Genomic DNA, 13,493 nt, shown 5'->3' on the forward strand with positions numbered 1-13,493 from the left:
CACTACACCAGCACTGTAGCGTACTGTAGTATTTCGTTTGTATTTGTAAATTATTGTCCAAATATTGACTAATTAGGCTCAAAGATTCGTCTCGCAAAGTACAACCAAACTGTGCAATTAGTTTTTGATTTCGTCTACATTTACTATCGTAAGTTTGATGTAACGAGGAATCTTCTTTTTCATAGTACTAAATTGGAATTTTGGTAACTAAACTGGGTCCAAGGCATGTTGAACCACAAGTATTTGGCACGTGTTAGCACACGTACGTGGCTTTCAGCGGAGAGAAGGGCAAAGACGTCAGACGTCAGGATCCAACCGTCCCCTTTCCCTTTCCCTTTCCCTTTCCATTTCCCCACCCCGCAAAATATAATTATCGTGCCGACGGATCGTATACTCCTAGCCTCCTCCCCCCGCAGGCCGCAGCGCCTCCTCCGGCTATAAATCCCGGCCCCAAATCCACCCGATCCGGATGCGCAAACAACGAATCGCCGGACTCGTCGCCGCCCCCGCCCTGCTCGTGCTCGTTGCCCTCGCCGTCTCGTCGTCCTCCCGCAGCGCGCACAAGGAGCCGTCCATGGCGGACCGCGGGACGCTGGCGGGCGGCATCACGGATGTGCCGCAGGGCGAAAACGACATCCACCTCCAGGAGATCGCCCGCTTCGCCGTCGACGAGAACAACAAGAAGACCGTAAGCCCCCTGCCCCCTTTGCGCTGTATATGTCCCCTTCTCTGCGAGACTGCGACGCGTAATGGTCAAACTGAATCGGTGTTCTGCTGCCTAATTGTGCGGGTGCTCACGGCTCTGATCACGAATTCGTACGTAGGAACTGGCTCATTTCAAGTTTCATTCTCTGTTGGCAAATTAATTTAACGCCCGGAATCGTGTAAATCTGAACAGCTTTACCAAGGCATGAGAATGAGCGATTGCTATCCATACAGATCCAAACGGACCTTCCCTTCAGTGGACGTGATGGATTAATTATTTTTTTTCCAAGTGGGTCAGTAGATAATCTTGATGATGTGACGAATCCTGACGTCCATTGAACGTGATTCGGATGCTTGGATTTATGAGTAGTTACCTACTTACCTGCTACCGCCCAGGAGGTCACCTGACCTGTTGAATTAGCATCAATGTCATTCAACTTTGTAACTAGTCTTAAACAAATACTAAATTTGCCAGGTTACAATGTTTTAGGGTAAGGTAAAAAGTTTTTAAGAATGTTCATGCGTTACCATTACCGGTATGCAGTAACAAAACCAATTGTACTAATTTACTGTTATATGTGCTAGGCATTAGTTTGTTTTACAGTGTGATGACCTTAGCCGTGTACTCAGTAACTACTTTTCTTCATTCATCAGTAGTAGCATAGTAGTCATCTTAGCCCTTACAAGGATATTCTGACGTTTCGGTCCTGACAATGAATATTGGACTGCAACTAACCTCTTTGTTGCCCTCTGCAGAATGCTCTTCTATCCTACGAGAGGATTGTGAAGGCGAAGACGCAAGTGGTTGCTGGCGCGATGTATTATCTCACTATTGAGGTGAAGGATGGGACAGCCAAGAAGCTCTACGAAGCTAAGGTCTGGGAGAAGTCATGGGAGAACTTCAAGGAGCTGCAGGAATTCAAGCCCGTTGAGGAGAGCAGCGCTTGAGGTAGATTTATTCATGCGCATGGATTTCAATCAAAGAAATTTGGTATACTTCATGTTGCAAAGTATTATCTCTTTTCCTTGGTCAAATTGAACAGGCTGTAGATAACTATGCTTATTTTCCACCATCAGTGATAACACAATGAACAGTTCTTGCTGTAGTGGACAATATTGTGTGCATGCATATGAAATCTGCAAATAGTTGCTGTGGAACCGATTTGTTGCTTATTTTGTATGTTTATACTTAATTTTCTATTCACTGTCAGTACTGTTGGTTGCTGAATAATGTCTGTTCCACATCCAAGAGTTTCTCTGGAACCGATTTGTTGCTTATTTTGTATGTTTATACTTAATTTTCTATTCACCGTCAGTACTGTTGGTTGCTGAATAATGTCTGTTCCATTCATCCAAGAGTTTCTCTTCTGACAGGATTTTTTTTTGATCCATACTGTATCTTGCAATTGCAGGATCTCTCTAGACTTCCACGTCCAATTGCTGCCTGAAGCGTGAAACAGACTTTCAGAATAAGGAGCTGGTTCGGATATAGCTGTGTCATTGCGAGCTCCCTTTGTGTGATATCATAAAATTACCGTGCCCTTTGTGTAATATCATAAACAACGGTGCCCTTTGTGTAATATTATGAATAACGGTGCTGTGTATTCACCACGCCTCATGATGGAATTCTTATATAAAGTAAGTCTTCAACTAGGAGCACATTGGTCAAGTCTTCTGTTAGCTTGTTGGAGTTTTGCACGCATAATTTTCTACTGGCATGACAGTCCCGTCCCATCTCATCTTAGACCATTCCAGTTTCTATCTTGAAACTAGGAGTACTGCAGTTTTCAACTAGGACTATTGCGTGTTGGAATATTGCGTGCAGAATTTCTACTTCCATGACAATCCCATCCCATCTCATCTTGGACCATTCAGATTCTATCTTGAAAACCAAGCAAGCGTCTGGAACGCAATTGTCAGGCTGACCTGTGATAACCTGAGGATATGCTTGTGATCACTTCGGAGCTAACGACTTCTGGTGTGCCATAGACTAATAGGTCAAATTATTTGAACATTTTGCGGTCTGAATCCAACCCTCTTTGTTTGGTCACTGGTCGGTGTTCTGAAAATTGTTTTTCTACTGTTTCATTTATGTTATGTTATCCTCATAGGATTGTTGGTGAAAAGAGATGGGTCTGTCACCAGAAAAGAGATAACAGGCACGCAAATTTGCAGCAACACCAGGCCGTTCATGCCCGTCATGCGCCAAAGTCCAAACTGCTGCTGTGCAGCTGCAAGCAAGAGCTGCTGCGTCGCCGAACGCCATGACGGGCCTGATGCACGATAGCCCCTGGTGGGGCTGGAAAGAAAGATCAGCGATCGCCCCAAATAAAGGCCCAAAGTGCTCCCGGAACGTTTATTTGGACGCGTTTCGCACGGCAGGCTTCTTTCCCCTTGTACACGAAACTCGGAGGGATCAATCATATTTTCGTCCACCTCGTGTGTTGTGTCGTCTACGCACCGAACCGCCGGACTGTTTGGGTCTCACTCGCCGCACCGTCCGTCCACCCACACCCCGATCATGAGCTCCAAGGGGGTGATGCCGGCGGCCTTTTCTGCCTATCATAAAGGCACTGGAGGAATACGAAAAGCCGAGGCCCCATTCCTGCCGCAAGCCGCGGTGGCACACGAACGTCCAAGACCTCCCCTGCTCCGCCGTCTCCGAGGACGACAAAATTAAAGGCTACGTAGCCCCCGCAGCATGATCAAACTGAATCTGTTATCTGTGTACTGAATCTGTTATGGACTTATGGTGAGGCATTGTGAAGTTGCGGTGTGCCAACCGGAGCTCTTCTTGATCTGGACGAGATTAGCGACTACTACTGTTTTATGTTAAGTTATCCTTTGAAAAAAGATTCACCGGTCGATCCATCTGAAGAAAAGTTGCCCTTTGCAGAGTAATCAGCTGGAGTTCCAGAAGCCCGCTGTTAAGGTGAAGGAGAATAATGGGCTGGAATTGGAGAAGCCTGTCAAGGTGGAGGAGAAAGCGGCTGCTGCTGGCATGATGTACTCCATGAAGAAGTAAGGTCTATGAAGCTGTGGTCTGGGACAAGCCATGGATGAGCTTTAAGGACATGGAGGACAAGCCTGCTGAAGACGGTGTTAGCGCCTAGATAGGGTAGATTTGTGCGTGTGTTACTTCTACGTGATACCGAGCATTCAATCAAAGAAACTTGTTCTATCTCAGCATATTGCTGCATTTCTATCGCCACACTTTAAATTTACGATTGGCTCATAATTCCCAAGCAACCTTGTGGACAGTTTTGTGCGCCCCCGAATGAAATCTGTCAGCAGTTTACATACAATGACACAACCCGTTTGTTGCTGAGCACATGTGCAACTGAATGATCAATGATAGTGTGCTGCTGCTGGTGGTGCTGGTGGCGGTGGCGCAGAAGTCACCTGGGCCGGAGGTGCTGGGAAGCGCTGCTCGCCAGGGCAGGCCTTGCTCATGTACTCTTAGCCAATTATTGGGCTGGCAGCGGAAGCGGGGAGGCCGGGCTGCTGTGGGGCCTAAGCGAGCGGTGCAGTTTGGGCTCCTCGCTAAAAATCCCTCGGGAATTTTTTTTATTTTTTTATTTTTTATTTTAGCATTTTGCAAAAATATATAGTCGGATGAAAAAATTGCAAAACTAGGCTGGCAAGGCCCTTCCGTCGGCCCAGGCGTCGGTAAGGGGCGGTTGGGCCGGCGGAAGGTTTTTACCGCCGGCTGGCGGTAAACGGGTACACCCCTCCGCAACACACTTTCAAAACATCATAACTAATTCATATCAACTCGGATGGAGATATACTTTATATAAAACTTGTAGATCTTGACGAGATAAGTTGTAGTTAAATTTTTTTCATTTGATATCATATTGGTGCTCAAATAATCGACACAAGTTTCAGATCTAAAATTCGATTTTTTAGATCCGAAACTTGTGTCGATTATTTCAGCAAATAAATGGTTCCAAATGAAAATAGTTTGAACTACAAAGTTATAAATATCGTCAATGGCTACAATTTTCATATAAAGCTTATTTCTATCTGAGCTCGTATGAATTAGTTATCATTTTTTGAAAGTATGCTGCCTAATTTCGGATCTAAAAATTGAATTTTAGATCTAAAAATTGTGTTGATTATTTGAGTACCAATATGACATCAAATGAAAAAAGTTTTAACTAAAAAGTTGTAGATCTCGTCGAGATCTACAAGTTTTATATAAAGTTTATTTCCATCCGAGTTGATATGAATTAGTTATAATTTTTTAAAAGTGTGGTACGGAGGGTGTACCCGTTACCGCCGGCCTACCGCCGGCTGGGCTGGCGGTAAAGGCCTTCCGCCAGCCCAACCGCCTCTTACCGCCGCCTGGGCCGGTGGAAGGGCCTTACCGCCGGCCCAGCCGGCGACGATAGCCTAATTTTATAATTTTTTCATCCAACTATATATTTTTGTAAAATGCTAAAATAAAAAATATAAAAATAAAAAAAGTTCAATCCCTCGGCCCCGATCTATCTACCCCGCCCGATCGAGACGGTAATATCGATCGGTTCGATCGGTGGGCTATACCCCTCGTGCTGATTGGCTGCGGCCCTTTCGCCGCCTCTCGCAGCGACCAGCCGACCATGAACGCAGAAGAGATGAAGGCGGCGGCCATGGCAGAAGCGCCGATTTGTGGCGCGGCATCCACGACGTGCCGGGAAGGGAGAACGACTTACGCGTCGTTGAACTCGCCCGGTTTGCCGTCGACGCGCACAACAAGAATGCAGTAAACCCCCCTGGCCACTGCCCATGCTTGTAACCTTCTCTGTGAATTGAATTGGCATGTACTTCTGCATGCAGCTTGGTTGTTGTGAGATGGTCTCAGCTTCCATCACAAAATCCTTGGACAATATTTCTCAAAAAAAATCCTTTGACAATAGCACGATAGTTTTTGTCAAATTTGACTGTTTTGCGATATATATCCCATGTTTAAATAAACACAGTAATTTTAGGGAAAATATATCTCTCTTCACATGTATTTAGGGTCTTAGGGATTTAGATCCCATCCATCTTTTACAAACTGATCTTAATCAGACAAATATATTCGATAAGATATATCAAGTAGACAAAACGAGTAGGAGGACAAATTACAGATAACATAGAGGCAAAGTCTCTGCAAAGTATTTTTTGGGGGGAAAACAACAATGGAAAGTGTTTCCTAGGAATAGGTGCGCTACTTTTAGAGTGAGATATGCAGTACCGAGTCACTAAGTTAAAAGCTACTCCTTTGCCAAGAATGTATGACATATTTTATTTCGTTAGGATAAGCAATTACTTATTAGTATATAACTTTTATGATGCGGAATTGGTATTGTTAGATTCGTATTCAAAACTACTTATTTATGATTACAAGTTTGTATCATAAAAATAACATATTGATTGAGTAATTGTTAGTCAAAGTCTTATCCTAGCGAAATTAAATACACCTTATATTCTATGAGGGAAAGTGTGTTCTTTTGGACACTGATCAACAGGTGTCTAATGGAAAATTATGGATACGGAAGATCACAATCAATTTGGATGCTATCCGTTTGGATTATATAGATGTATTTTGATATGCTACCTTATTTGGATGTCACCGTTTGGAGTATATATGTTATATGTATTTTGACATGCTACCTTGTTGATCCTGTCAGCGAAGTCTTACTTTACCTTAACGTTGCTTCTTTTCCAACAACGAAGAGATTAGCTGATGCATATCTGAGCTGTACGGGATTGAAATTGCATTTTCCAATGGCCGCATGCATGGTAAGCTAATGTTCCACGCAGGATATCTGCATAGCTTAAAACATTGAATTTTTCTTGCCACATGCATCATATATATATATCCATAGATGGTGTTGCATTATGATATTTTAGAGCAACTCCAAAAGTTTTCCAAATTTTTTTTCCCCAAAACGAGGTATTGGGGGTTATGCTAAAAAAAATTTCCCCTAAAAACATATCAGCCCACAACAGATCGCTAAAACTACCCCCAATAATTCAAAACAGGTCACGTCATCATATTGGGTCCATTAGGATCCGTTGCTTTTGCCTTCTTCTTACCTATTGACCTTGTTAATGCATTATGAACCAGACAATGGCCATATACAACACCAAAGGCTCAACTTGCAGAAAAACAAGTTAAATCGAACGTACTGCAAAAGCTAACAACAAAAGCAAGGCGGGGAGCTGCATCATGAACCCTCACGATCCCAAAATGCTTGTTCATACCACAATTTTGCTAAGAAATATTACCAACTCAAACTACAGAAACCTATTTAAGGAAGTGCAGCAGGAAATAGTATGATTCATGCAGTGCTCTCATGCAAGAAAAATTGAGGCAAGACAATCCAGTATGATTCAGGGTCACAAGGTCAGTAACTACTAACTAAGCATGTCTTGCTCAATTTCTAAAGTGGTGCAATGCACAAATGAAACAGACACTTTGTTAATTCAGATCATACTCAACAAGAAACGACTAATCAGCCGCACTAATATTAGTCATTTGAACTGAATCAAAGTAACTCTTCAGGACAACAAGCAGATCGGACCGTCAAGATTCAATTTTTCACTGCAAGGCATAGACCCCGATTGACCGGGCCGCAATATTACCTGTGGAGGGCAAAGGAGACGGACGCCGAATCGGTCGAGCGCGCGTGCGGCAAGGCCATCAAGCGAGACGTCCGCGTCACCGGTGAAGACGGCGCAGTGGAGGCCGGGCAGAGCTCCTGCACGGCGCGCACCGCGCACCAGAGCACTTGCTCCCCGCCGCCGCCGCCGTTGGTGTACGGTTGGAAGAACCCCGCGGCGGGGGTGGGCCGGCGGCTGAGGTGGAGGGGGAGGCGCCAGAGCGCGGCGGCGAGGAGGATGGAGAAGACGGCGGCGACTCTGGAAGCGCGTGGGAAGGGGCCGCGCGCGCGGGAATCGGTATTGGGTAAGACCCGGTGTCGCGAATATATGCGGGGCGAGGGAGAGTTTTTTTGCGTCGCCAATCTTTTGGGAGAGTTTTAGGTGTACTGTTGGAGTTTATTTTTTCTCTTTTTTTTCCCTAAAAGAGATATTGGGGGTAAGATTAGAAGCCTTTTGGAGTTGCTCTTAGGCAACTTTTTGTTGCGGTGTAGTATCATCATTTTGTCTAGAGAGAAGTCTATTTTAATTTGTACCCTCACCCATGCTCTTAACCCAGCTCTCAACTTTCAATTACGTCATCGTTCACTTTTTGATCTTTTTAACCATAGCCTTGTAACCATGAGTCAAATTTAGGGTAGTTTCGAATGACACAGTGACACAACCAAGGCTCAAATAATTTGTATTTGAAAAATTGGTAAAGTATCTAAAAATCTTATTAATATTTTTTACTCGCACTATGGAGCATCTAGAACCTAACTTATTTATATATTTTGAAATAGTGTATTTGCACTTAAAAAAGATAATTTCTTGTGCGCTAATTAAAATTTAGTTTCATGCTATGCAAAATTGTTCTTTTAATACTCATATACTCGTATGATATTTTTCTTCAGAATTTTGTAAAAGCAATGTACTATTTTCTTTAACTGGGGCATGATTTACAAAATTTGGTCATTTATAAATAGGTATATTTTATTTTAGAAAAACATAGCTAGAGAGAGAACTAATTAGAACTTAAATTAATTTAGTGTGGATTTGATTCTGATTAAAAATAATGGAAATGGTTTAGTTTAGTTTTGAACACTATCTTTTTTTAGTCCTATTATACTACTTAGAAAATTTCCCAATTTCTAAAGCTATATGTAATTTATCAAATTCAAATACTATTTAGCAATAGGCACTGAAACAACTCTAAATTTAGGTCAGGTTTGAAAAGTGGACAATTTTAATTGTTGAGGGTTGAAAAGTTAATATTCGGTAGTTGGAAGTTGGAAACTAGACTCGGCCCATAGTTAACTTCAACGTGGCATCCCATCATTGTCAACCAACTTGTCATACAAAGGTGGATGAGATGATTTTAACTACATCAACTCTAACGCGCGCAGCTGCAGATTTGTTAGGGGGCTTTCAAGTTGTACTTGATCCTATTATAAAAAAAAAGTTGTACTTGATCTGACCCACTTTGATTTATGTATGTTTTCCTATCACCAAGCTAAAGCTAATAGGTTACTATAACAATGAAGCAGTAGTGTTTTTTCATTTGTAAATCTAGGCTATAAGCAAACAATAAGTTTTCAAGTTTCAATTATTGGATGGTAGCAGTATCATCTCTAACAAGAATTGATAGCATGGCATGTGAATAAAGTCATGCATCAATGTTGTTCACTAATAGTAGTCAGACATGCACTTTCCCAGAGCTAATCATGTTTTCTTCCATCACAAATAAGGTTCTGTATTGAATTATTAACCTTTGTCTTTTCGCAAAAAAAAAAATTAGTTACACACCTTGGCATTCCCTTGTTCAGGACAATCAACTGGAGTTTGAGCAGCTTATAAAAGTGAAGGAGCAAGGAGTTGCTGGCACGCTGTACTATTTGACAATTGAGGCGATGGGGAGGCTAAGAAATTTGTAGCAATGCAAAATGACATAAATCATCATAACAAAATTTTCTCATCCAATACTTACCATATGCATTGCCACAGAACCAACCATAGCCAAGTTCAGAGGGCACCACACCTTGCGTAGCCAATATACCACACTTGCATCTATCACTAAGATATGACTCACATGGCCATGATGCCTTTCCAATCTCGAACTCCCGCATTTGCTCCTCCGTTGGCCACAATGGCCTAGGCCCATGGATATACTCATTGAAATCACATAGTGGCCATCCGTCCTGCATATAAAGAATGACAAGATTACACGCTACATCTCAAATAAATACAAGTGCGACTTGCATGAGAGTGTAACATTATGGTACAAAACTTACATGTATCTTTAGCGAGCATCAGGAAAAAATGGAGTGAACTTAGGTGGAATCCCTATGTTAGGATGCATAAGCTTAGCAGCAACTTCACACTTGCAAAGGGACAATCCCTCACACGCCTACAGGCAGCCTCCTGCTTCTCCTCTTCGGTTATTTGAGGTGGGTTTGGTGGAGAAAGAACCCAACACCTAAACTGATGGTATGGTTCAAGCTTCGTCCTGTCGTATAGGAATAGTCAGATCCTAAGATCATATTTCTCGGGTCCATCTATCCACTGAAAAAAATAACAAGGGCTTGTAGGCATAGGATCGAACTTCCACTTGCACACATAGTAGGCTTTTTTTGGCGGTTTTTGGGTGTCTTGATTGTTTCACACGGCTGGCACGCCACATCTACAATCTAGGGCCGGAAGGGCTGGAGGTACGGGAGTATCCTCATCCGACTCGTACTGTATATAGCCTGTGCACCACTTGTATTCATACCCGGTCGCCGATATCACACCTACACAACAAGCGAGCAAACATGAATTAAGATTTTTGAACAATACCATTGTGTTGCAAACGAATAGGTCTAACCATGATAACAACAATTCTATCATTCATCTATATTATTCATCTACATTGCATGCCTCCAACTAAATCATTACCAAAATCTCAAATCAAGCATATGTTATATTTTCTAAATGTCAAATCCAGGGGCAGAACGATACCTACAAGTGTACTGCGACTTCGATCTATCAACATGAACTTGCATTGATTCAACATTCAACATCTTACCTTAACCCTAGCCTAACCTCGTTGTTCAAATATCTACGAAATGCAACGGCAAAAACAAGGGAAAAAGTGGGGGAATACCTTTCCAAAGATGCGGGGATCGATTCTCCCCACTTTTACCACCCTGAAATGCTGGATTTGGGGGGGGGGGGGTGGATCGAGGGGCGCGGCCAGCGGCGGCAAGGAGAAGGGTCGGCTCGAGTAGGGGCAGCAGCTGGAAGAAAGAAGGAAGAGGGAAGGAGAAGGTCGCGCGCTGGCCTGGATGTAGCAGCTGCCGCGCCAGGCGGTCTGGCGCTCGCCTAGTCAGCGCCGCGCTAGAGCGTGGCAGCGCTATCATGCCACTGCATGTGGCGCGATAGCAACTAACTGCCGCGCCACGGCGCACGACGCGACCAAAAGGGTCACGCCGTGCAAATAAAGTTGGGAACGATTATTTTTAAAAATATCTTTAAAAATATTAAAATAAAAAAATCAGAATATGACCGGTCCAACAGGACCGTGTCCCCTTCCGATCCCTCTTGCAACTTGGCCCCCGGCTCCTGCTATTATTCTTTGCTGGATCCCGTGCTCCGTCGGTCCTCGGCCACCAGTATAGATGTCCATTCGGGCCGCCCGGCCCGGTCTAGCCCAGGCCCGGCATGGCCCGTTCGTTTTCGTGCCGGGCCAGCCCACGGGCCATGGGGACGGCCCATGCATGGGCCCGTGAGGTCTTTTTCGTGCCGGGCCGGCCCGAAGAGCCCGTCCATTTTTACGGGTCGGGCCAGCCCACAGCCCGTATTCGAGTGTTGGCATTCAAAAATCACAGACACAATCACAGTTCAAAAATTTTCAAGTTTATCAAACATTCAAAAATCAAAATAGAAGGTTAATAAAGTATTCAAGTGTTTGCATAATCACACATGCCACATTCATCACATGGACACAATCACAATTCACACATTCATCACATGGAATTATTAGAGCTGTTAACACTTGATCTGTGTGATCAAGTGTTGGCTGCCTCATTAAAAACCTTCCTAGGTAAAAACTCACCCTTGTGAGAAAATCCTAGGAAGGGAAAAAGAGTACAGCCAGCTCAGTTTCATTGTTTCAATTCAACATTACAAAGAGTTTGAGATACACACACAGACTGACAGACTCACAGACATAACATCTAATGAAGAACTGGCCAAGCTCCAACAGGCATTCAGGCAACACCGCAAGTCCGCAACAGAACAGACCAACAGTCCAAGTCTCCAAGTCCAACAGGCAACAGGCAACAGGCTTCAGCCTTCAGCTTGCTCCTGGTCCTGGGGTAGGCCTAGAGGTGCACAAGCACAACAGGCCAACAACATTAGTGTTTGCAATTCAAAGTATTTAACAAATGAACAAGATGAGTAATGAGTTGTACTTACTGACTAGCTTGGCCTTCATCCATGTCTGGGTAGGGGCTTTTGTAAGTTTCCTCCAGTTCATTGACCTCCTTCTCAACATCATGTTGGGCCCTTGCATCTCCCAACTCCCAATCCTTGAGGCAGGTCAGCATCTCCACCGTCTCCGGCAACAACCGTCGGCGCCGCTCCTCAATCACCCTGCCAGTTAGACTAAAACAAGATTCCGAAGAAACAGTGGAAACTGGAACAGACATAACATCTTTAGCAAGTATGGACAAAATAGGATAGGATAGCTTGTGCTCATGCCACCAACTAAGTATGTTGAAGTCATCGTCATAGCAAGAAATAGTATCACTGTCCAAGTAGGATGACAGCTCTGAAGCAGGAGATATAGGAGGTGTAGATGAAAGAACAGGAGAACCACATGTACCAGGACCACCAAAGATCTTACCCCATGCTGTTCTTTTCTTACCAGTAGCAGCTGAAGGTTGAGCGGGCCTTTGCGATCGAACTGCACCAAACTTGTTTTCATACTTGTTAAACAACTTATGTAATTGAGTTCTTACCTCAGTGAAATAAGAAGAGCAATTAACACCAACTGTCTGAGAAAGAAGTTGGAGAACATTATGAAAACCTCTCACCTTGGCTCTAGGATCCAAAATGAATGCAAAGGAATACAACAGAGGTATGTTCTGCGAATACTTGAGAAACTTAAGCTTCATAGGAACAACAATATTTCTGAGCAATGGATCAGAATCTTGGCCATGCAAATGGCCAGCAATCTCAATAATATGATGCAACATCAAAGGACTTGTTGGATAGTAAACACCAGATAAAGCAACAGTGGAATCATAAAATATTTCAAGGAACAGCAAAATTTTCTCAGCAATTACCCAATGGTTTTCAGTCAGAAGTGGGTGGCCATTGTGCACATAATGAGCAGAAATAAAGACAGAAAAGACATTCTTATATGGTAGTAGATGTTTGAGCATGAGATATGTAGAATTCTATCTCACATCCATATCTAAACCAAACTTATGAGGGCGTACCCCCTTGAGAATGCAGAAGTTATGGAAAGTTGCAATGCGTTGATTAGAAGAGTTCAAAAAAGAGATTGCAGTCCTAAAAGCCTCAAGATAAGCCTTGATCCTCTTCAAACCAGACTTGACTATGAGATTGATAATATGACATGCACAACGTTGATGCAAAAGACCAACAAGTGCTTTATCAGAATCAGAATCAGAATCAAGAGGTTCAGGATCTGGACCTAGATAACCAACAAATTTGGGAATAAGTGTGGACATGGCAGAAGTATTAGCAGAAGCATTGTCAAGTGTGATAGAGAAAATTTTATCCTGTAAACCAAACTCAGAAACAACTTGTTCAATACGCTCAGCAATGTTAACACCAGAATGGGAGCAATCAATCAACCTAAGAGCAATGACTCTCTTCTCTAATTCCCAATCAGCAGAAACAAAATGTGCAACAACACTAAGGTAGTCCTCCTTGGCATTCCCTGACCAAATATCAGAAGTAAGACAAACAGAAGAAACATGAGACTTCAAAGTATCAACAAGAGAAAGACGATGCTCGGCAAAGAACTTGGCAAGATCTCTAGAAGTGGTCTGTCTAGAAACTTTAGCAAAACGAGGGTTATGAGCACGCTGGATGTACTCCACAAATGCCTCTGTCTCACCAAAGCCTAGGGGAAGATCAAGTCTAGCAATCAACCGGCACAATTCTTT

At 43.3% G+C, this 13,493-nt stretch overlaps 1 protein-coding gene across 1 annotated transcript; it reads left to right on the forward strand.

Moving 5' to 3' along the window:
• The first annotated feature begins 378 nt into the window (after positions 1 to 378).
• Positions 379 to 2,374, forward strand: LOC117859254 (cystatin-1). Its single transcript, XM_034742467.2, has 3 exons — positions 379 to 688; positions 1,462 to 1,654; positions 2,118 to 2,374. The coding sequence occupies exons 1-2, from the start codon at positions 470 to 472 to the stop codon at positions 1,651 to 1,653; spliced, it is 411 nt and encodes a 136-aa protein (XP_034598358.1). The 5' UTR covers positions 379 to 469; the 3' UTR covers position 1,654; positions 2,118 to 2,374.
• The last annotated feature ends 11,119 nt before the right edge of the window (positions 2,375 to 13,493 follow it).

This window comes from Setaria viridis, chromosome 5, assembly GCF_005286985.2.
Source record: "Setaria viridis chromosome 5, Setaria_viridis_v4.0, whole genome shotgun sequence".
Classification (NCBI taxonomy): domain Eukaryota; kingdom Viridiplantae; phylum Streptophyta; class Magnoliopsida; order Poales; family Poaceae; genus Setaria; species Setaria viridis.